The sequence below is a fragment of the Sparus aurata genome, chromosome 4 (assembly GCF_900880675.1).
Source record: "Sparus aurata chromosome 4, fSpaAur1.1, whole genome shotgun sequence".
In the NCBI taxonomy this organism is placed as follows: domain Eukaryota; kingdom Metazoa; phylum Chordata; class Actinopteri; order Spariformes; family Sparidae; genus Sparus; species Sparus aurata.
The window spans coordinates 30,111,072-30,135,727 of NC_044190.1; the positions used below are offsets into that span (position 1 = coordinate 30,111,072).

A 24,656-nucleotide genomic window follows, 5' to 3' on the forward strand; every position below is an offset into this window, starting at 1 on the left:
TATATAGGCCCTTTCTTAACAACGTTACAAAGTGCCTCACAGAAAAGGAAAAAGAGTAAAAACAGCAGATCCCAAACTAAAGGGACACACTTTATAATAACCACAATAAATACATTGTCAAATTATAGTTAATATAACTTTAATTAACAGTTTATTCACTGTCAACAATGAAATGGTTTTATAAAGCATTTACTAAGCAATTGATTATTCTAACATCGCAAGGGATGTTTATAAAACTTTGTAAATGATTAATAAACACTGTGGAGCTCCTCTGTGAACACTGCCTGGACGGTCAGCATAAAGTTTCAACTGCTGTTTGTAAATATTTCCAATTGTTTAATAAATGGTTTATAAAGTATTTCATTATGTGTTTACATCGAAATGAATATTAACTTTTGTGACTCAATATCACATTTTGCTGTACAACTACAATCACTAATGTCTTAATTCATTATAATCTAACCATTCCTAATGATAGTTGTTATAAAATGTTAACTAACAAGGATCATAAAACATTGTGGTATAAAATAATGTTGAAAAATATTACATGGCAACGGTGAAATGAGACGTAGATGGTGTTTACATTCAAACTGTTGCTAGAAGAATATTTTGCTTTGACCGGAACTTTGGGGAACCTTTGATGCTTTGATCACAGAATGTTCTCTGTGTCTGGCTACTTAAGGGCTGCTTACAAAATTAAGCTTATCAGTACATCCTAGAAGTGATCCAGAGAGGTTTACTGTCTTCAACCATTAAGATGTGGATTTTTATCTGTGCAAGTTTTTGCCTGGTAGAGATGAATTGATAATATTGAGAATTGTTTAGTTATTTCCCTGCAATCAAATGTCAGAGAGGGAGTCTGTATGTCTGTGTAAATTAAATAGATTTTAAATGTCAAACTTGCTGAATGTAAACTTTTAGTGGAAATAAACTTAATTCATCTTAGACCACAGACAATCAGATGATTAATGAAATGTGGAATATGAAGTAAATATATGCCTATCTATGTAAAGACCTAAAATTTCCCTTGGGATAAATGAAATATCTATCGATCTAAAACAGTGGTCTAACATGTTTTGTCAGATATCACAATAGCACAATATCTGAAACATGGTTATGTTCAAAGGGAATGAAAATAACTTCTCGCTTTTCTTCTTTTCATCATTCTTTTTTCAGGAATTACATAAAGGTCTTTACAAAAAACCTTGTTTATTCGTAATACCCGAGAAATACAACTATATCAGACAATCGGGAGAGGGCGGCTTTTCGGTGGTGGTGAACTGTATTAACAGGGAGACCTTCAAAATTGTGTCTATAAAGATTCCAAAGGGCTGGAATCTTTCCAGCGAGAATGAGGTGGGAAACTTTGTTGATTTTGATGTTCACACTTGTAAAAGATATTGTAAAGTCAAAGGTGCAGTAAGTGCCTCGTGCAAAAAAGCAATTTCTCTAACTTACTGTAATTAAATGACCTTAAAATATAAAGCTATCTGAAAACATTAATATGCAAAGATAAAGTGATTATATGTACACTAAGTTTTAAGCACCACAAGATGAAGCTCTACCTTTCAGCGCTCTCCAAGACTAACACATTAATCAGCTGATAAAACTAATCATTTCAAACTTGCCTGTGTCTCCAGATCGAAATTCTGGAAACGATCATGTACCACAACCTTGACAAATGCAACATTGTCAAGTATATAGAACATTACCCGGCCAAATATGGACCAGCGATTGTGTTTGAGAGACTGGACATAAGCCTATATGAATACATGGATCTGAACAAATTTGCCCCTATGCTTCTGAGTGACATCAGAACCATCATCCAACAGGTATGAACACAGCACCATCAGATGGAGGGCAAAGCAATGTACACTCAGTTTTAGGTTTGAGTCCGTTCTAACCTACCTTGTACTTTCAGTTGGCCACAGCATTTGATGCACTGAAGGGGATCGGGGTGATCCACACTGATGTCAAATGGGACAACATTATGATGGATGATGGCGACCGGCGACCCTTTAAAGTCAAGCTGATAGACTTCGGTCTGGCCATTCCCATGTCAAAGGCCAAGAAATACAGAGGAGCGCAACCATTCCAAAACATGTAAAACATCATTTGTTTTAGTATATTGGAGAGAATTAGTAATTTACCATTTTTACCATGAAGTAGCAGCTGTGTGCTTCCTCTCTGTAACATGTCCTAGTGTAAACATCCTGTAATGTTTCCTTTTCACATTCAGGCCCCCAGAAGTTTTTTTGAGCGGTGAATTTACTGAGGCCAGTGATATGTGGTCCCTGGGCTGTGTCATGTTCCAGATGATCTGTGGTTTTGATCCGTTCATAGGACACAGTAAATATGAAACAGTAAGTCTTCTACTATTGACAGACAATTTGTCAATTACTCGTCCTTGTATGTCTTCACTTGTGCTCGTGTTTTTTCTCTAGGTAAGGCTCCATGTACATTCGACTTGTATGATGAGTGTATGTAGAGGGAATCAAAAAGATATTTAAAGAAAATAGGTAATGAACAACAGTTGTTCTACCTTAGCTACAATCTGAGGTTTTAGCATTAGCATGTTGTCACAAAGAGAACAGAAGCATTCCAGGATAAACTGCCCTGCGCGGCCTCTGATTGGCTTGCCCTTATATTCTTACCCAACCAAGCAGGCTATTAAGATGAGGGCGGGTCATTACTTTGCCCTCGTCAGAACAATATTTTGCTTGCTTATCCATATTTTGATGTAATTCTCTGTTTAATCTGCAGATGCTGGAAATTGTTGAACTCCTTGGTAAGCCAGCGGACCATCTTCTTGACAAGTGTGACCGAGCAAAGAAATTCTTCACAAAAACTGATGGAGGAGTTTGGAGGATCAAGGTACAACAATGAACCTTTTCTGGCCTTTACAGAAGTTATTTAATCTTTTATCAGTCTATATGTTTCTATCTATCTATCTATCTATATATATATCTATTTGTCTATCTATCTATCTATCTTAAATTTTGTAACATTCAACAGTTGAAACACAAACACTTTGATTGTTCTTTTAGACTCCTTGGGAATTTTATAAACTTCCCCATAAACTAACCAAATACAAACATGGGTTGAAATGTCTGGATGAACTGAAAGCAGTAAGTGTGAATTAAATTTCTTTGTCACTATTGATTGTCTTTTCATGATCATGAGGATGACTTGACTGGTGGTGAATTTGACTGATGTTTCCTTAACTAGATGCGTCTGGAGGAAGAAAACAACAATGAGGCTGTTGAGCGAGAGCAGTGTATCGAGCTCCTGAAGGCCATGCTGGCATTTGATGCAGATGAGAGGATCACTCCCTGTGAAATCCTCACTCATCCATTCATTAGAGGCTTCCCGAAGTATGTGTGTGTGTCTGTGTGTGTGTGTGAAGAACTGAAGAATCCTTTTGAATGAGAGGTGAAACATCTTAAAGCAAAACTCTCGCCAAAATGCAACCTAGGTTTTTTTTTTTTTGTGAATATATATGAGTCAAACCTTCATGTGAAAGCATAATTGTGACAAAAGAGTCACTTATAAGATTTACTGTATTTTTGTTTTCGGGTCAAGCTCAATTTCAATGGCGTACTGGGCACTCTTATGCTAGCATCAAAATTGCTGTTTATAAAACACTAAGAAGGCTCGACACAACATGAAACTTTGCTCATAGTATCACCAGGGTCTCTACACATGAACACGAGCATTGAGAACATTGTTTGTGTACACAGAGTTTACCAAAAAGAGAGTTTTTGGAAAACTCAGATAATAAAAAGTTGGAAAAGCCACGTAAGATTGCATGTTGCGTTTTTCCCAGGAGACAGTAGCCTTCCACCTTAACTGTCCTCCAGGTTATGTCGCATTCTGAGGTCAATACTTCTCGGCTGCCATGACGAGTCATAGCGGAACAAGCTACTCCTAAGGTGAGTGGGTAGAAAAACTTGCTTTTTGGTAATCTCTGTGTACACAAACAATGTTCTCAGTGCTCGTGTTTATGTGTAGAGACCCTGGTGATACTACGAGCAAAGTTTCACGTTATGTTGAGCCTCCTTTGGGTTTTAAAAATAGCAGTTTTGATGCTAGCGCAAGAGTATCCCCGCACTCCATTGAAAATGAGCTTGCCCAAAAACAAAAATACAGTAAATCTTATAAGTGCCTCTTTCTTTGTTATTATGCATTTACACAAAGGTTTGACTCATATATTTTCACAAATAAAGCCTGGGTTGCATTTTGGCGAGGGTTTTGCTTTAAAGAATCTGTTACCTATGATACATCCCTTAGATGTACCATGACCTGGCTTGATGACTGAGTATCTCATGACAATAACGAGATAAATCTGTGTGTGTGTTTTCATGTTTAGTGTCCAGACTTTAAGTGAGGACTTTAAATGGAAGCTTCCTGCCGCTGACCTGGATGATGAAGACAGCAGTAACATCCAACCAGATGACTGCACTCCATCTTCTGAAATTCTTTCATCTGGTGCGTTCCTGGTTTGGTCCTACAGTTCAACTGAGAACTCAACGCTGCTGGAAGATCAGGAGAGTACAGTCAGTGAGCCTACTGCTGCTTCACTGAGGGATGATGAAAGCAGTAACATCCAACCAGATGACTGCACTCCATCTCCAGAAATTGTTCCATCGGGTGCGATCCTGGTTCTACCCCACAGTTCAACTGAGAACTCAACACTGCTGGAAGATCAGGAGAGTACAGTCAGTGAGCCTACTGCTGCTCCACTGAGGGATGAAGACAGCAGTAACATCCAACCAGATGACTGCACTCCATCTCCAGAAATTCTTCCATCGGGTGCGATCCTGGTTCTACCCCACAGTTCAACTGAGAACTCAACACTGCTGGAAGATCAGGAGATTCCAGTTAGGTAAGATGATCAAAAATAGTATCACAATGTATTGTCTTTATCTTTTACTCACTTCTAAATCAAATCCACACGATAGCTAGATTAAGGAGGAATTTAATGATCATACCAATTTGGTCCTCAAAAGCCTCCAGAATCAACAAAAATTGAAGATTCCTTGTTGCAGCTTTGAGATGTGATGACATTCACATGTTTAACACTCAAACCTTTTCTCTTGTGTGTTTAGTTTTCAGTCTGGAGTGAACAAGACGTCACAGTCGTCAGTGAACAACACCGACAGTAACAGGAAGACTTCTGACGACTCAACCACATGTGGTAAGTAACATTCACCTCCACTTACGTCTGAATTGTGCATTCTGAAATGCGGCTGGAGTTTTAAATGTCCTTTGATTTTCAGAAGATGACGGGCCAAAGAAGAAGGGGAAGAAGAAGAAGAATTGCTTCAGACCAGTTGTCTCTTGGTTGAGGAAGACTTTCCTCTGCCGGTACGTTAAATCTTAAGTGCCTCTTTCGTCATAATTATGCTGTTACATGAAGGTTTTTTTATTTTTATTAACACGGATGCATACACATACGTCCTTATACCCACACAAACATATTCCAAATAATAATAATAGTACTATATGAAAAATCAAACGCATAACAGCAACAACAAAAAACAACCAACAAAAACAAACAGAAACACAAGCAGACAAACAAATAGCATGCTTCCAGTCCCTTGGAAACCCCCGCCCCTTAAATGGTCTCAGGCACTATAACTACAAACTTCATAAGCAACCTCAAAAGAAATATCAAGAGGACAATTGCCTGATTTATTTCAGATAGAGTTATGGGCTGCTCTAATGTGTGTTTTTCCTCTTCTGTTAAGGAGGGAAGCTTTACATTATTAAAAAACTTTTCTAGTGACTCAGGGTTATCATCACCTTCAGACTCATAAAGGTTTTTGTAAAATTCAGTAAAAGTTTTTTTTATTTGATTTGGATTGGAGGATATCGAGTCATTTAGTAATCTCATACTAGAAATTTAATTTTATGTCATTTTATTTGTTTGACAGTGAACTTTGTAACAGCTTAAATTTTTGTTAACAATTTGCTTTCCTCTTGCTGCTGTATCTTCTTCTTGAAGCTACCGATCTTAATTCGCTCCCCTCTGAGGCAACATTTTAATGCTTCCCATATCATTGGCAAATCATTTATGGAGTTTTGTTAATATCCATAAATGTATGAATGTTTTACATGAAAGTTTGACTCATATACATTCACAAAAATGCCTGGGTAGCATTTTGGCGAGAGTTTCGCTTTAAAGAAACTGTTACATATGATACATCCCTTAGATGTACCATGACCTGGATGACTGAGTACCTCGTGACAATAACAAGCTAATTCTGTGTGTGTGTTTTCATGTTTAGTGTCCAGACTTTAAGTGAGGACTTTAAATGTGAGCCTCCTGCTGCTGCCCCGGATGGTAAAGACAGCAGTAACATCCAACCAGGCGACTGCCCTCCATCTCCAGAAATTCTTCCATCAGGTGTGATCCTGGTTCGACCTGCGACAGCCGAGAACACAACACTGCTGGAAGATCAGGAGAGTACAGTCAGTGAGCCTACTGCTGCTCCACTGAGGGATGAAGAAAGCAGTATCTTTCAACCGGATGACTGCACTCCATCTCCAGAAATTCTTCCATCAGGTGTGATCCTGGTTCGACCTGCGACAGCCGAGAACACAACGCTGCTGGAAGATCAGTAGATTCCAGTTAGGTAAGAAGATCAAAAATAGTATCACAATCTGTTGCCTTTATCTTTTATTCACTTCTAAATCAAATCCACACGATAGCTAGATTAAGATCTTTATCACAGGAGGAATTCAATGATCAAACCAGTTTGGTCCTCAAAAGCCTCCACAATTAAGAACATTTCAAAATTCCTTGTTGCAGCTTTGAGATGTGATGACATTCACACGTATAACACTCTCACCTTTTGATTGTTGTGCATTCTGAAGTGCAGCTGGAGTTTTGAATGTCTTTTGATTTTCAGAAGGTGACGGGCCAAAGAAGAAGGGGAAGAAGAAGAATTGCTTCAAACGCTTTGTCTCTTGGTTGAGGAAGACTTTCAGCTGCCGTGTTGCCCCCATTGTGTAGGGATGTGTGAAGTAATGTTCTGTGTAGGGTTTTTATCCCATGGTTTTCAGGGCTTCTGGGGAGTTTTCCAATCAAAATTGGCATTGTTTGCTCATTTTCCCTGTATCTGCGTGGTTTCCTCCGGGCACTCCGGTTTTTCCTACATACATAAAATATGTTTGAAAAAAAAGATGCAGCTCATTCAGGGACAGATCTGATTGCAGACAATCATATGTCAATATTTGCTTGTAAAAGTCCCCATATCGCCTGAATGCCCCATAACAGATATACAGCACATTCCCTCCCATCAGGTAAGATTATTTCCTCTGGTTATGAATTTAATGATCATACTGATTTGGTCCTCAGAAGCCACCAGAATCAGCAAAATTTCAAAATTCCCTGTTGCAGCATTGAGATGTGATGACATTTACACGACTAACACTCTAACCTTTTCTTGTGTGTTTAGTTTTCAGGTTGGACTGAACAAGACGTCACAATCCTCAGTGAACAACACCGACAGTAACAGGAAGACATCTGAGGACTCAACCACATGTGGTAAGTAACATTCACCTCCACTTGCGTCTGAATTGTTGTGCATTCTCGAGTATGGCTGGGGTTTTAAATGGCCTTTGATTTTCAGAAGACACCGAGCCGAAGAACAAGAAGAATTGCTTCAGACGCGTTGTCTCTTGGTTGAGGAAGACTTTCAGCTGCTGTGTGTCCTCCATTGATTAGGGATGTGTGATGTTGTGTAGGGTTTCTTTGCATGTTTTTCTGGGCTTCTGGGGAGTTGTGCAATCAAACCCCTCATAGATCTTCCAAGGGCAGCATGGTGGCTTAGTGGTCAATTTTGACGTTGTGGCTTCACAGCAGAAGGTACTGGCTTTTTTCTGGGCCTCTGGGTCTACATGAAGCCTATTGACAAAAATGCAGATTTTTCTCAAAATCTCAATAGAAAATAGAAACAGCTGTAAGATCCAATTAGAAGAGGTTTGTCTAATTCTACTAGTATAGGAAGTCAATTAGGCACTGATGTCGCATCAATGGGTCACATGACCTGGAAGCTATTGTCAAAAATGCTGAGTCTACATGGAGCCTATTGATGAAAATGTTGAATTTTTATTTGAAATATTGAAAAAAAACAAGAAAAAAAAACAAGAAAAGAAAATCATTAAAGTTCAACATAAAGAATTGTGTCTCATTGAAACAGTATAGGAAGACAGTTTGGCATTGGGTTTGAGCCAATGGGTCACAGGACCTTTCACTGTAAAAAAAGAAATCTATTAATTTTACAGCAAAAAAAAACTGGCAGCTGTGGTTGCCAGAATTTTACTGTATTAAATATGGCAGAACTTTTTCTAATATTATGGTAATAAGATATTAGTACTGTGATTTTTATGTCTGAGTTTGAGTCGAAAATTTACCATATGATTCCACATTTTTACTATACAAAAAAAAAAAAAACACTGTTTCGCCATATAATAAACATGATTTTTATTTTAATTACACAGCAAAACAGCACAGTTTTTACACGGAAAAAAACTTGGTAAAAATAGTAAAATATGGTTTTCAACTCTGACCATTAGTGGAAATCAGCAGTACTAAAATCCTTGTATTGTAATATACCATATATATATATATGTATATATGTGTGTGTGTGTGTGTGTGTGTGTATATATATATATGTGTGTGTATATATATGTGTGTGTGTGTGTATATATATATATATATGTGTGTGTGTGTGTGTGTGTGTGTGTATATATATGTGTGTATATGTATGTATTGTGTCTCAATGTGCACTTATCAGTTTGTAATATAGAACATGCCGTAAACCCTGATAAGTTCACAGAACTCAAAAAAAATAATGCACTGATTGCCTGAAACTTTTTAAGTTAATAAACTTAAAAGTCAAATGTTTTGAGAGTGTAAATGTTTGGATTGCATTCTACATATGGCTTTAGATCACAGTTAAATCAAAGTGCTTATTATGTCAACTTAAATATATTCAATTAATGTGCCTTAAAAGTTTTCATTCATCTCTTCTAAGGGATGAAGTAAACATAACTTCAAAAAGTAAGTACACAAAACAATATTTTATGTTAACTAAACTTAAAATGTATTAGTCTCTTTTGTATTCTTTTTCTTAATCTTAAATCAAACACATAAAAAAACTCAAAATTATCTCACTCAAAACTTAAAATCTTTGTGGCAACGGATTGGCTTGAAAATATTGAGTGCAGCTTACTTAAACAGTTTGAGTAAATGTCTTCTATCGAACAGTATTTTCTTGCCCTCTGCAAACTGCACTGTTAAAGGAGTCATCACCCGGAAATCGCAATTTCTCTCGTTAAATCATGCATATTGGTGTTGGACCTCTGTTGAAACTTGCCTGAAAAGCTGGAGTTTGAAAGTGGCTTATTTTTTTCGCTTTGGCTCTTTTTCCGAACAGGAATAGCGCACAATAGTGCGCGTTCCTAAAGCACGAGATTTTGACTCTGCTCCTGTGGTGACGTTACCACAGGAGGCTACTTGCATAAGCATCGGCTCACAGCCGTCCTCAGCTAGAGTGAGCACGCCGAATCTGCTTATTTCTCTGTCATTTTCACGCCATACATCGTGACCGCCAGCATTAAAACTCAGGTCTTACATGTAAAACACGAGTGTGAAAAGTAAGAAGGAAAAAAAAAGAATTTACCATTCAGAGACATCCTGCTGTAAATGTGTCTCTCTCTGCCTCTTCACTCTCCCGTTCGGTTTCCGACTCCGGCTCGTACATAAATGCCTGCATTCCATAAGGTTCGTCATTTAGTGTGTGCACCATGACAGGGGGCTGTTTATGTTTTGGAGTCTGTGTGTGCATGCAGGCTCGCCCCCCATTCCGGCTCTGTCCTTCCTGCGGCCAATCAACGCGCGCCTTATTACATATTAATACAATGCACATCCGGACTGGTCAAAACCTCGCGCATAATCTCGCGTGAGAAGGCGCAGTATGAAAAAGTGTCAGAACAAGCTCTATGTTTGATTTAAAAAAAAAAATAAAAAAATTGTAATAAGTTTTAAGAATTGATCCAAAGCGATCCAAGAGGGACTGGATATGAAAAAAACCAGGTGATGACTCCTTTAATATTTAGAAGACAAAATAAGAAATAACTAAAACAGTACATACAATATAAAGACAATATGTACTTTTAGCCATTTAGCTAAACCTGAACAGGGCAACATGGCAAACACTGGAAATTACAATAATGACACCAAGTGTTAATGAACCCTTTAAGTCTGAAATGTACAGTGTACAAAAGTATTCACACCCCTTGAACTTCTCCACACTTTGTCACGTTACAACCACAAACGTAAATGTATTTTATTGGGATTTCATGTGATAAACCAACACAAAGTGGTGCATGATTGTGGAGTTGAAGGAAAATGATTTTCAAACATTTTTAAAAATCAAAAACTGAGAAGTGTGGTGTTCAAAATTATTCAGCCCCCTTTACTCTGATACCTTTAAATTGTGTGTTTGAAGAGGTTCTTAGAGGTTTTTGTTTGAAGAGGTTTTGTGTGTTTATTCTAAGAGGTTTTGTGTGTTTGTTGAGGTTTTTTATTGTTTTTAGAGGTTTTATTGTTTGTTGAAGTTTTTTAGAGGTTTTGTTTGTTTGTGGAGACAAAGAGACCTGGGTCTATTTTTGTTGAGTTTTGAGTCTCCTTGTGGAGGTTTGCGTCCCTACCACTGTTGTATTTAACCTGAAATCACTTTTCATAATTTTAATTTTCAATTTTCAAGTCTGTGTAAAGCAAATTCAGCCATTTTCTTCTAAACACATTAAATAGGTCATAAATGTATTTCCTTAAAACATGTGAAAAGCCATTCAACCATCTAGAATTTAATTTTGGAGCAAGGCTTCACAAACTGTGTTTCAAAATTTCTGTGTTCAGGATTTAATTGGCGGGTCAGAAATCATGGCTGTGTTACTTCCGGCCCTGCTACGGAAGCGGTATAAATACATTCAGCGCATTAGCTTAGGTGGTACTTCCGCTCACTGTCGAGTCTTGTCTAGCATCTCTTACATAGTTTGCAGCTAGCTAACCAGTCAACCAGTCAGCTAACCAGTCATGTCTCCTCCACCTCGCTCGTGCATCTTTCCTGGATGCCACAGTGTGCAGGGTAACGGCACTGTTCGCTTATTTAAGTTTCCTACGGACTACAACATAACGAAATGGTGGATCGATTTTGTCAAGCAGAGCTACTGTGGAGAGTTCAAAATCACCACCATCACCCGTCTCTGCAGTGTCCACTTTACCCCCGATATTTACAACAACTATCACCAGGTAAAGTCAGGACATCTGAAGAGTCTGTTGACACTATGGGTGGGCAGATCGATCCAAATATCGATAGTATCGATACCAAGGTGAGTATTGGTATCGGATCGATACTAGCGTGATGTGATTGATATTTTTGTTGTAGTTTCTCTTCTATAAGTTCAGCAAATCACTTGTATTTCTTCACAGAGTTTGTGTGATCGCAGCGTCTCTCTCAGTCCTTATGCGCAATGCTCCTCTCCACCTCTCTCACTCTGCTCACTCAGGTTCACTGTGTGCCCCTTAATTGTTTTACTGGAACTCAAAAATATATACTTATTTTAAGATATGTAGCCTACCTCAAACCTGAAGGATGAATATGGCAGAATATAATAACCCTTTTGTATATCTGTTGAAGGAACATTAGTATTCCTATTTAGGCTACATGCAGATAAGCTTTAGATTTAATTATGTTAAATATTATTTTTTTATTCGACTAAAATCCTGTTTTTTATTATTATCATAATCATGATCAACTAATTAAAAGGCAAAAGTACAAAATCATTAAATGATCGGGAATTTTCAAGTAAAAAGTATCAGTATCGGTATCAGTATCGATATCGGCAATACTGACCCTGTAATTACTTGGTATCGGATCGATACCAAAAATCGCCCACCCCTAGTTGACACTGGTCGCCAACAGCGAGTGCTCTCATCTCCGCCACCGGCATTACATGCCCGCCAGAGAGTGCAAATGTGTGCTCATGTTATAAATATTGTACATTTGGGCAATTAAATGCATTTTGCTGAAGGTGCAAATCCTGAAAGTGATTTCACATCGTGCATCCTGTCATGCCCATGTAATGTTAGCAAATGTTATTGCATGTAATCATGACATGATTTGGCCTCATTTCCTGAGTGGAGTCTAGCAGCACAATGATTATCCACAGGTAATATTTTATGTGCACCAAAATAGCTATGACAAGGAATTATATGTAGACTGGGGTTTTACGTTTGTGTGTAAGGTAAAACATGGACGGAGGGACACCTAAAATGAGCGTCCTGAGCGTGTTTTTTTTTTCACAGACGATAGTTGCTTTTATACAGAGAGAGACGGGAGCAGCTAGCTCAGACAGAGTCAATATGTGAGTTATCATTTTCTGTGCGCGTGCAGCATACATGATTCAGTTATTTCATCACTAAAGCTACTCCACAGCTGGTATTATCCCTCACAACTGATAAAAAATTGGGCAGACGGAGTAATTGGGAGCTTGTGGTAATAAAGTAACTATCAGAAAAGTAACTGTATGAAAGAAGTATGGAAGGTAAGTACACGGAAGAGGCTCCCCTCCCGCGCGTGGGCGTGGTTCCAGCGCCTCTATCTGACACGCCCCCAGCATTTCACAGCAGAGAGAAATGCTTGTTTTTCCATGATTTTAAGACCTAATTTTATATACTTAGCAATTTTTTTAATCTTTCAAATTTGGCTCAGTGGTCAATGACACATGTTTCTGTGGTATGACAAACTCATCACACCAATTTATTGCTGCTTTACATGAACTGTAAATGGGGTTTTAATTCAATTTAATGGGAAGTAAATCTGAACATTACAGCAAAAAGTGCTCAGGAACAACCCAATGGACCAGCCATTGGCAGGCTCCTGAAATTTGCCAACTTTGCTATATAACTATGAACATAAATGCCAAACAGTAAAACAGACACAGTTTACAGCTACAGCAGATCTGACTGCGTTTCAAATTTGTCCCTCGCTGTCCACCATCATTCAACATTTGAAAATGTATCAAGTTGTGCTATAATGGCGCTGTCAAGGCTTTTTGTGCCTCTGATTCATGTCACTCCACAAGTCCACTCATTTGTCACGACGGAACTTCATTGAAGCAGAGCTCCACCAAAGAGCCTGCAATCGTTGCTGAAGGTTATCTGATGTGTCAGTGTTTCCTCTATATGCATTCTGCTGCTGGATTTTCAATGCTGCCGCTGCAAAAAAAAAAGACATGATTTTTGTAGGTTTAATATCACGGTCGAATGGCAAATTTAATTTGCACACAGTGAAAGCACTACACCCTAAGTTATCTTGAAATCGATTATTATTGTCATAACTGCTATTTGTATAATTTCTACAAGTCACCGTTTAAGTTGAGTGACTGAAATCCTAGTCATCCTGTTGAAGTTGAAGTTAGTTGTAGGTTGGATATTCAGCAGATATTCATTCGGGTCCAGCCGCAACTTCGCCCAGTGTTAGCAGCAGGAGGACGGTCAGCTCATCTCCAGAGCCTCGCACTGAATCACTGGAGACTGATTTAGGGACTGTCATTAAATTACTTAGCATAACTATTATGCTAAGTAATTTAATGACAGTCCCTAAATCAGTCTCCGTCAGTACTAAAAAAAAATGTAAATGTACAGGCTTTTGACTTTTTTCTCAGAATTCTGACTTTAAAGGTACAATATGTAAGAAATCTAAAGCAACTGGCTGTAAAATCATCTTAATATGTCACAGAGACTCATGAATAATGTTCATATAACATACTGAACTCACCAACAACAACAGTACAGCCAAAATATTCGCATTAAAAAAAATCTTTTGCAGACCGCAAATCATGTTGAAATTTTGAAATCATGTTTTGGCATGTGGCGCCACCCACCTTCATCTACAGATCATTGCAGTCAGTAGAATCTAAGCAGCCACAGGTTGCCAGTTACGACTGAGCTACAATGGCGGAGGCAACAAATCTAAAAGACCTCGATATGAATCACAAAAACGGCAAGATAAAATTCAAGGCAAAGCGAGGGTCTATGTAGGAGATGCATTTGAACGGTGGAGACAGTTGAAAGCTGAGAGGAATTTGAAAACGGATGCAGAATTGGCTACTCTTCTCCTAGACAGGCAAGTTAAGCTTGGCTAACTAAGTTAGCATCATAGCTTGACGGGGATGGACATTTCGAATACTTAGAACTGTCGAGTAATAACGTTATTCCTTTCGTTCATAGAAACAAACGTTAGCAGCACAGCTAACGCTAGTAGCATTAGCACTGTCCTGGTACGGGCATCCGGTCTCCAGCCGCGTTTGTCAGCAGCGGCTTGACAATACGAAATACTTAGCCAAATTCGAGTCCTCTTTAGGTCTTTGCATGTATATCGCCATAAACTATATCATGTTATAAAAGGGGAGGCAAAAATGAAGGACAGCTCTGTCAAATATCATGCATAACGTTATTCCATCCCTAGTCAACAGCTAACGTTACCATGAATAATAATACATCTTGATCTTTACTGAGAGAACAGAATTGTGTGTCTTAGAGCCACTCATTTATGATAAAACGCTCATCTCTTTAGCTACATGGGTCCGAGCACCTCCACCCCCAGTAAGAGGCACAGACTGGGGAAAAAAATCTTAGCAACTCCATCACTGTCAAGTATTAGAGGGCCATCATCTGATACCCTTTCTATTGAGGAAGGAAAAGTAGGCTGACGGAGGATACGCCAACCACTCTGGCAACCTCAAGTCTGGAGGGGAGGGGGTGGAGGGGGAGGCGGATACGACTCACCGCAGTATTTTGAGTGTAGTAACCGTTTTTGGCCACATTCTTACATATGGCGCCTTTAGAGACAGAACTATAAAAAAAAAAAAACTTTGTATTTATGGATACCCCCATTTTGTTACTTTGCCTGTTTATTTGTATGTTACTTATTGTATTCCTTCTATTGTGTACATGTTCTATGATTTGTTATGTAAAAGAAAATTGAAGCAAAAACAGTGTAGGTGAAACTAGTGTTCACACACAGTAAAGAGCCATATGTTGGGTTGTCTGTTTTGGGGGCTGGAGTTTCCCAGTTGTTCCTGAACTGGACAAATACCACCACAAAAAACACTTAAGTTGTGTTTTCAGCCTCTCCAAGAGATTACTTTCGATATATTTTTAGAAAAGAAGGCCTCTTTTAAAGTTTTTGTTTTTTCAAAAATAGAAGCAATGTCACCATCCAGGTTGGATGATTGTTTTTCGCCCATATACAAAAACATTTAATCTGCTTTAAAGAAGTTGATTTGCTTATTGGTTACAGCAAATGTTTAGAGTACATTTAGAGTTTTTGCTTCTTAGCCTTGTATCCCATGATCAGTAGGCCTACGTTCCATAAAGTTAAACCCCCCCCCCCCCCATTTCTAGCAAGTATTACTCAAATAAAAAATAAGTTGGTAACTGCTTCTCCATCCATTTACATTCAGTCTCAGTTTTCTTGCACTGTTGGGTGGTCGGGTGCACACACACATTCAATGTTTTACAATACTACAAGAATAGTTTTGATACCCATCTACTTATCCACTCATCTAAAAAAAAAAAAAAAAAAAAAAAAAAAAAAAACGCCAGTAAATCATAAATCAAGACAAACTGTCAATTGGGAACCAAATATTTTATTTATTCAGAACAAAATTTATGTGACAATAGTTTGATCAATACAGACAATAAAAACATACCATATTCCAACCCATGTTAAAAACAAATTCAATTGCTCATCAGATCCTCGAAGATTAAAAAACACTAGCAGGCACTAATTGTAATTAAAAATCAGAGTGACATTCGTGATATGGAGAAATACTGTTGGATTAATAAAGTAAAAAAAAAAAAAGTCTAAATACAAAGTAAAAAAAAAAAAAAAAAAAGTCATTATCAAAAATGAAACAAACTGACCTTCTCTGCTGCCATAGGCAGAGTCTTGAAAATTCTTTCCATCATGAGCTGCGTCACCCAAGACGGCTAATGCTTTCCACCAGTGCACAAACAAATTTTGAGAGGGGGACAAGTTCATTTCTACAACAGTGACAGTGTGCTGCAAATCACCTGAGATAAAAATTAATGCACATGTGGGTCAAAAGAAAAAAAAAAAAAACAACCTTTCCACTCATGAAACTGTTTGATTGCTTTCAGAGGCAAAAGGAACACCACCTCACAGAAGCTCATTCAGAAAAATACCTTCAATTCAACAATGGTGACTTGTGCTCAGAAACGTAGTTGCTGTCATGAGTTTTTTCAGTCTGTGGCTGAAACCTCATGCTGAGTATGCAAGGTGATCAGTAGGCTGTATCTATCAGGACTAAAAGCGGTTGAAGTAGTTCCAGAGCAGGCATTTGGAGTATGTCGCCCTCTAGTGATTATGTAATGGACACTGCTGTTCAAAACCTGCAAGAGGAAAACAGTAAGGCACCAACATCAGGCAATATCCATCCTCTTTAGACATTTGTTGTGGATTTTAATGTTTTAAACTAGGCCCACATTCAATTTATGGCTTTGAGGCTTGTGTATTCTTTTAACTAGTTTATGAATTACATCAGGGAAATTGCAACAGAATGGCAGTTGTATTGTACAGGAACCCAGTAAGCACAGATTTGGGTGCGGCCAATACTTTACGTGTTATTTTGTCATCTTACCTTAGGATTTACTTGGGAATTCCTGCCACAATTTCAGACTCAATACCACAGTGATCAGATCCACGCAGGAACTTAAAGAATCCTGATGACCAAAAACAGACCAGAGGACAGTTCATATACAAAACAACTTCATGTCTTAAGTGTAAGAGCATATGGTGTGTGAAGCTGCCGGGTATGTACAGTTTGAGGAGTTTCACATATTAATGCATGACAGAGTTGTTGATTCACTGATAATTACGCTGTTGAAGAAAGCTATTCATAAGTAGAAATACTGCAGTGTAAAAATAGTCTCATCTAAAATGTAATCTAATATCAGTGTGGTTACCGGAGGCTCCAATTAGTGTCAGACTGCATTATACTGAAGGTTAATGTCCCATTTCCTTCATGCGTGTAAAATAGGAGGTCAACCTTTTACAATAAAGAGCTACTATCATTGTATGCATGTTTGTTAAGGTAGAAGAACATGTTTCCCTGCTCACCGTTATCACCCCAGTCCGTGTTCCAGGAGTTGGCACAGAGCCAGTAGGGAACACCAGCCTCCTCCCCCCAGCCCAGGATCTTAATGGCATGGCCGCCAACTTGAGAGCCAGACACATGCTGATACACACCTGAGGCCAAAGAGGAAAAACAGACGAGGCAAAGAACACAACAGAGAGGACAGATGAGAAGAATTCTGAGATCAAGTGCGTTGAAACATTTCACAGAATCACTGAGCAAAATCCACAAAGTGTTTAATCTGTGCTCAGCAGGTTGTGAGTGTACAATTGTACAGTTATTTCTGTGTTATACCGCATCTGTCTGTTCTGCTGCATGTATACTTACCAGACTTGTAAAGCACAAAGTCTTCATAGACTATAAAGGCTCCCTCTACTGGGCCATTCTTGTATATCTCGTACTGAATCTGCTCCTCATCCGACAGCACGCTGTAAGACGTTTTACCTGCAACACACTGCGAGTGAGGATTTTGCACTTATGTTAGCATGCTTAACTCTAACTCCTCCCTAATCAATGGAGGTGAAACTCTTACCATAGTGCTTGTCTTGTTTGTAGCTTGGTGTGTATCCAGCTTCACACTGGAAGATGCACTGGGGTGTTTCTCCACCTTCTCCGGTGCAAGGGGGTCTGCTGCCATTCACATGGTGCTCGCAGGGGGCGATGGTGTAGGGACGACAACCTGTACACAAAAACAGACATTCAGAATTGAAAACACCACAAATGTGTACCACAGTAGGAGCCTCTCGCACAGAAAACTCACCGACATGGGAATCATAGAGGCCTCCAGAGACCAGCCCGTCTTTGGTCCAGAAGTCCCAGGCAGCTGAAGGGTAGCCACCATTACATCTTAAAAGAGAGCAAAGGAGAATGTTCTCAGTGTTTCCACCATTACGGACGACCACTATACACTCACTGATCATCATCAGAGAGGTTCTGATCCAACCTTTTTTCTCTCCCAAGTAATAAAACGTTTTACACATTTCTGTATCTTACCCCATGCCACAGCTGTCACAGCATGTCAACAGATCCTCGGAGGAGATCTCCACGCTGACCTTGGCATTGCTGTGGATACACACACGGTCGGAGATGGCCTCTGCAGCACCAAACGCCTGCAGGCAGGAGAACCAAGGTATGTCACAGACGCACAAATACAATTTTGGGTTATGCTTTATCTCAACCCTCTTGCTGTCTTCACATTCTGTATACGCCCCTTGTCCTCCAGTCAAAAATGACCCACTCTCACTAAAGATCTAAAATAAAGCAATTTCATTTTAAATGCCAAAACTATTTGGCAGCTTGTCATTCATCAGAAACTGAATATCAGACTTTTCCTTTTTTTTACAGTGCAGAAAGACTGAAGTCATTTAGTGGACACCACTGTCATGTTTTATTTACTAAAAATAGGCATTTTCATCATCATCGCCAAGGTGGTAAACAGTTTATTGATCGAGATAGTACTTGTATAGGCCAAAAAAGTATCACAAATGCGCTTAAAGTTGTTATGAATGCAATTTACTGAAGGCACTTCCAATAATATTCATATTATAACAAACCAACAAGGCAATCTGAGAAGATGACCACGACCACTACAGGAGAACCAGCAGCTGCTTCACCCACCGGTCCCAGACCTCTCTTATGGCAGCTAGTTTGTCACATGCGTTGCAGGTATTGACTCATGGTTATCAAACGGTATCATTCTTGAGAAAGTGTCAAAGGCTTTCAGTGGCATTTTGGCATGAAAAATTGCCCTTCTACTCTCTGCATACCAGAGATTAGATGCGGCCTCGTCTTGTGAGCTGTAAACTCCTGCTAAGATTAGCAACGCTATGAAAGCATGCAGGTCCATCTCATCCATGCTTTTCCAGCTGTCTCCATCTCTTTTTAAACCCTCAAAATTTTTCATCTCCAGGATGATTTTTTGCAATAGCTGGTGTGATGAACAGGTGCAATGTCCCAAACACGGGAAACCGCATATCTTGTGGGACCTAGAGTCATCTTTATGGAATTGTGTGCTGCCATCCTGCCCTGGTTGTCATACGGTGATGAGGACCATGTTATCTTGCCATTTGTTGATGAAAGAGTTCTCTTCAGATACCTCCTCAGTCTTCCAAATCAAAATGTGCCTTGCAGGAGATCTTAAAAAAAACCCCCGCCTGTTCAGCAGTGAAACGTGCACTTATGGCTTCAGCACAGAGAGAACTGATGGTTCTGTCACATGCAGCATGTTTAGACACTCTGAATGTAAAAGTGTCAGTAAATAACGGCTTGATGGTCGTGTGTGAAACTGTTTGAACTTTAAAAGTTGCGTATGGGGTCGTGGAAAGGTGATGGGGCACCTGCGTGGGAAAGTTTTAGTTCTGTCTGAGATCAATCAGCTGTGTGTGTGTGTGTGTGTGTGTGTGTGTGTGTGTGTGTGTTTTGTAGTCTGTAACTGACTCTGTGACTGCCCAAAGACAATCTTTGTACCCTAGTGGTGCACAGCTTCCATGGAAATATGAATAAAGGCAATATTTATCTTTTTCTAATGTTGGGGTCACTTTAGGAAAAATCATAAAAAAATTCAAGTTGAAAAAACACTTAAGGGGATTTTTCTGCTGATAAACACAGTCTAGGGTCATTTTTGACCCAAAGACAACAGGAGGATTAACAGAGGGTTTAAGGAAAGAACACCCTACTACCGCCTAGTTTCGTTGTTTCAAGTGCACACCAACAACACCTCTTTTCCTCTGACAAATATTAATCCTGAACCTCATGGTCCCATAAATTGAGCACTGAGTCTTTAAATCTCACCCAGCAGGATCCACAGGAGCCCTGGTCTCTGATCTCCTTCAGAGTGGGACAGTTGGGCCACTGCACTCTGGAGTCAAACTCTTTTGGAAGCTCCAGGTCACCAGCATACTGAACCCTGAATTGGAAAATGGTGTTACTGAGTCAAGTATTTCTGAGTGCTACTACAGCTTGATGTACTTTCCCCATTATAGTAAGCAGATAAGATACAGAGCAGAAAACCCAGACAACTTCTTCTATACACATGGTGCATGAATCATAAGGTGAAGTACAACAAAGCAAGCGCTCACTCATACCGATATGCATGTATACTTTAGTAGTCGTGAGACTCACATAACGGGCAGTTTAGGTCCCTTCAGCATCGTACCGCAGAGTCTCTGGACATAACTGTAGTCGACATTATGAAAGTTGTGACCAGCCTGCAGGAGAAATAGAAGTGCTCAAACACACTGACACTAAAATCCAAGGTAGGATTAAAAAAAAAAAAAAAAAAAAAAACAACACACAAAACTCACCTTCCAGGTAGTGTTAAACTTATTGATGTAGTTGACCATCTCATTGGACAGTGGTTTGAGGTGGGGTCTGGCCAGGCTCACAGACAAGCTGGCAGCCAATAACAGGAAGGCTGCACGCCACATTTTTACTGAAAAATAAAACAAGAGGACAAGATTATTTAGTATTTACATTTGAAATTATACTTGAGCTGTGGTAACAGCATAAATTCCACGGCTGAGCATTTAAAAACACATTTTCAAAAAACACAAGAAGAATCATATAGATTAAGTCTGAAGGGACATGTCTCACAAACAAAGCTACAACAGAGATCAGCACTGAACCTCAAATGACAAAAAATGTGTCCCTCTGACTGAAAACAAAAGAAACGGGGTTATTCCCCACCTACATACACTCATGACACTAGGCAGGGGGAAAAAAAAAAAAGTTCACAGCTGAGTAAATATTACTCTTGCTGCAACTACAAGTGCAACATGACAGTGTACTCAGAGCAGAGACAACCCTCTTATCCTCAGTCATGCTATTCAGAGACTTTTCTAGTGGTTACACACAAACACTGCATCAGCAGGCACATATGCAGTGAAACAGTCCAGCGATTTCAGCCAATGTCCAAGAAGTTAATCTACACGCATACACAAGAAATGAACTTTGGACTTTCAACAAGCAGTGCACTCACTTCTGCAGAAGTCTTTCAGTGTTGATTTTTAAAGTTTCAGTTCCCACTTAAAAAGCATGACGAACAACATGTCCTCACTGTTCCTCATGCTGTATGCAGTTTTTAGATATAGGCATGCACCAAGTTCCATTTCAAACAGTATATACACGAGACCACATTATACAAAAGACAAACTGTGCTGACAAGGACCCATTAGAGATCATAATGTTGCCTATTGCACTCAGGATAAGCAGGATGCCAGCTACAATCGATACCAGTGCAGACACTGTGCTTCTTTATAAACCTGATGGGAAGAACGAACATGCAGCATTCCTGATTAAAAAAGTTAGAGCAGAGAATGTTAATCAATCTAAAAGCATAAAGAGCAAGGGTCGAGAACAAATGTGTCAGAGACAGACAAGATAGGCCAAATCAACATTTTCCCTGGAATTATGTATGAACCTCATAGAATTACATTTGCACACCGTCACATAGTTTTTATCTCAAGAACATGAGCCGGTCTTGTCAGGTAAAATAACCAGAACACATGTTTAGACACGTCCTGTTACCACACAAGACAAATGGCAGAAGGGAATCCAAAGAGAACAGCAGGGGTCTCTCTGAGAGTCAGAGATGTGGATTTCCAGAGAAACCGGTTTGGTATCACATGACTGTCACTAATGATACATCATGAGCAAAAAAAGAAAAGAAAACACCCACACAGACAGAAGAAAAAAATAAAAATAATTCCCCCTTACACAATGACATCTGTTCCCTGAAATCACACTGCAGCAGCTTACTTCCTTCATTTAAAGTCTCAACCAGGTCTTTTGACACACTCAACATCCTTTAGATGGTGCTCTGTGTAATTAAAGAAAGGACCAGAAGTGCTTTGCTCAGCTGGGTATTAGAAATGTCTTTTCTGCCATCAGGTTATGTTTGCATGTTGGTTGACAGAGGTCAATAGGTCTTACAGCAGGTGAGGCTGAATTAATTAGCTGGTGCGAAATATGGAAACTCAGACAGAAAAATGTATATTTGGGCCACTCGAAAAAATCCAAATGACAATTAGTTCAAATTTTAGAGAAGTGGTTGAACCACACAATCACATGCACACTTGCTGAAGCAAGCAATTAGATCCAATTTCGAGAAGTGAACCCTCAGCCTGCACCAATGACTGTCCTCACAGAAATCAGTCTCACGTCACTTACTTTCAACACAGTAGTCAAAGCAAGACTCACAAAAGGCTACATGAACTTGCTGAGTCATAATGGACGGCTGTGAGGTTCTGCATGTCCAAAATGTCAAAGACCTCTTACAGCGTGGTGACGATTTATTTCCGATGCCAAATCAACATGTTTTTAAAGAGTGAGGGGTTGTGCAATGTTTTCCTTTGTGGGAGGTTTAAGACAGAAATGGGTGCGTTAGTGTTAACACAGATAAAAGACTTTCGGCTGGAGAAGACTTTTGTTTCTTCACACATTGTGTTCAACTACTTTTCGCCCCATAGTCTTATCTTATCAATTTTCACACATACACCAAACATGACATGGCTGATTAGTATTGACAAGTACCTCTGAAGACAAGATAAACCATATGGATTACTTTCAGACAGTAGCGATGACCAATAATTACTTCCTCCTCATGGCCAATATGGATGAGATAATTTTGCATTTTAAAAAAAGATGCTTCTATCCTATAGTTTATGCACACCTGAAGTAAGAAAGATCAAGATGTAGTGAGCAAAGATTGAAAATGTAATATTTCATAGCTCAAATCTTTCCCACCTGCAGGTTGTCTCTTCCTCTCAAATTGTAAAAAACATCCACTTTCACAAAACCACAAGTTTTGCATATAATTTCCTCTCTTTTGCACGGATAGTACATCTATGAAATATTCTTGACTAGATATGGTGTTGTAGTTAATGTTCGGGTTAAGTGTCGCGGTTCACACAGTATTTCTGGGGCTTCATAGCAAAAAAAAAAAAAAAACAAAAAGCAATATTTACACAATCTTATAATACCAAATCTAGACTTTAAAATGCTAATCTGAACCATATCTGAAGTGGGTGCATGAACATCATCAGAGGCTGTAAATTAAGTATTTTCACATCAGTGCAGGATCTCTGGGTTTCTGGAGACTTGGATTTAGCTGGACAAGGTGTATGTAGCAATTTTATATAGTTTTCTTTGAATTTTAAAACAAGTCCCCAACTACTTTAGTTGTTTAGGACAATGCTGCAACGCTGTTTCATTTCAAAGCTCCAGAAAATGTTTTTCGGACATCGCAACTTTCACCTGACTTTTCATCAGCATGACGGTGAGAACATATTGACTTTATTATCATTTTTTGCTGGACTTTTCCTTTAACATATCTTACAGCCTGTGTAATCCTGCTCTGTAGGTCTGATAGAGATTTGTTCTCTTTGTCTACTGACTCATAAAACTCACTTCCTCATTCTTTTTCCTGATTTACTCAACAGTTGAAACGGTCCAGCCAAGTAGTTGCTTATGATTTCCTTTGTTTAGCACTGATGGGAACATCTTCTGCGACACAGTCTGGGCTGGAAATTCGGTTTTAGTAAGTTTAATACAATTGTATGCAAGGACAAATCAATCCCAGATAATTTCCACTTCAGGTCCCCTGCTCCAGTCCTCTGCTGTGTCACAGTCATGTTTATAACTAAATAAAAAACAGTCTCTTTATTACAAGCAGAGAGCAGAATGGCTGCAGCCAGCTCCCATAAAAATCTGCTTTCACTTTCCATTTCCGTGTCGTGTGACGGTTCAGTATCATGTTTCACATTTATTTTAACTTTAGGTTTTAAGTTCATTTCTGTCTTTAATTGAGCTGCTGCCTTACCCAGATTTACCTGAACATTTCGATTCGCCCTCAATATTAATAAATGACAATTAATCGTGTGTTTGGATCAATTAGCGTCACCTGCTTTCAAACCTATTTTTTTTGTCTCATCACCTCTGACGCATAAAACGGGTCTGTGCAAAACAACAACCACCGTTTGAGCTTTGAAAACAAACGGTGAGGATATTATACTTCCCTTTGTATCAAATGAATCGAATTTTCAAAAATATTAACAGAAAATGTTCATTTAGCATGTTGTTTACGGCAACGTTTTAGTTTGTCAGTTACATATTTTGCTAGCTTAACCGCTAACTCGCCGTGTAAACATTCTGTAACGGCTGATAACGTTCAAAGCTGAGGTCTTTGCTGTGACGTTCACAGCAAAGACACAAAGAAACATAAATCACATACCTGTAGCTGTAGTGTATCAGCTGTCGGTGTCAACTTGGTTATAATCTTCGGGCTCTCTCTGATGTAAGTAAGCGTCCGACTCCAGTCAAACAAACTGTGATTGTGACTCGCTGCTCTGCTCTCATTTATGCCTGCAATCACGTGAGCGGTCACATGAACGCGGCTCATGTGACGGTAAAAGTCGGCACCACTC

General features: G+C 39.1%; 2 protein-coding genes across 10 annotated transcripts; one reads left to right on the forward strand and one right to left on the reverse strand.

Moving 5' to 3' along the window:
- The first annotated feature begins 655 nt into the window (after nt 1–655).
- LOC115579905 (homeodomain-interacting protein kinase 2-like) lies at nt 656–8,185 on the forward strand. 9 transcript variants are annotated; one of them, XM_030413617.1, is made up of 15 exons: nt 656–790; nt 1,177–1,356; nt 1,641–1,832; nt 1,922–2,103; nt 2,240–2,363; nt 2,764–2,874; nt 3,048–3,128; nt 3,229–3,374; nt 4,370–4,885; nt 5,109–5,197; nt 5,280–5,367; nt 6,291–6,638; nt 6,915–7,308; nt 7,464–7,552; nt 7,638–8,185. In XM_030413617.1, exons 1-12 carry the CDS (start codon nt 758–760, stop codon nt 6,625–6,627), a joined length of 2,079 nt encoding a protein of 692 aa, XP_030269477.1. In that variant the 5' UTR covers nt 656–757; the 3' UTR covers nt 6,628–6,638; nt 6,915–7,308; nt 7,464–7,552; nt 7,638–8,185. The 9 variants fall into 9 exon arrangements, with proteins under 9 accessions (XP_030269477.1, XP_030269478.1, XP_030269479.1 ...); XM_030413618.1 differs by having other exon boundaries at nt 7,641–8,185; XM_030413619.1 differs by having other exon boundaries at nt 6,915–7,014.
- Nucleotides 8,186–15,706: 7,521 nt separating this feature from the next.
- ctsba (cathepsin Ba) lies at nt 15,707–24,656 on the reverse strand. Its single transcript, XM_030415246.1, has 11 exons — nt 24,464–24,656; nt 20,538–20,665; nt 20,356–20,441; nt 20,026–20,140; nt 18,229–18,344; nt 17,996–18,081; nt 17,768–17,914; nt 17,563–17,679; nt 17,220–17,348; nt 16,741–16,822; nt 15,707–16,492 (listed from the first exon to the last, which is right to left on the reverse strand). The coding sequence occupies exons 2-10, from the start codon at nt 20,658–20,660 to the stop codon at nt 16,749–16,751; spliced, it is 993 nt and encodes a 330-aa protein (XP_030271106.1). The 5' UTR covers nt 20,661–20,665; nt 24,464–24,656; the 3' UTR covers nt 15,707–16,492; nt 16,741–16,748.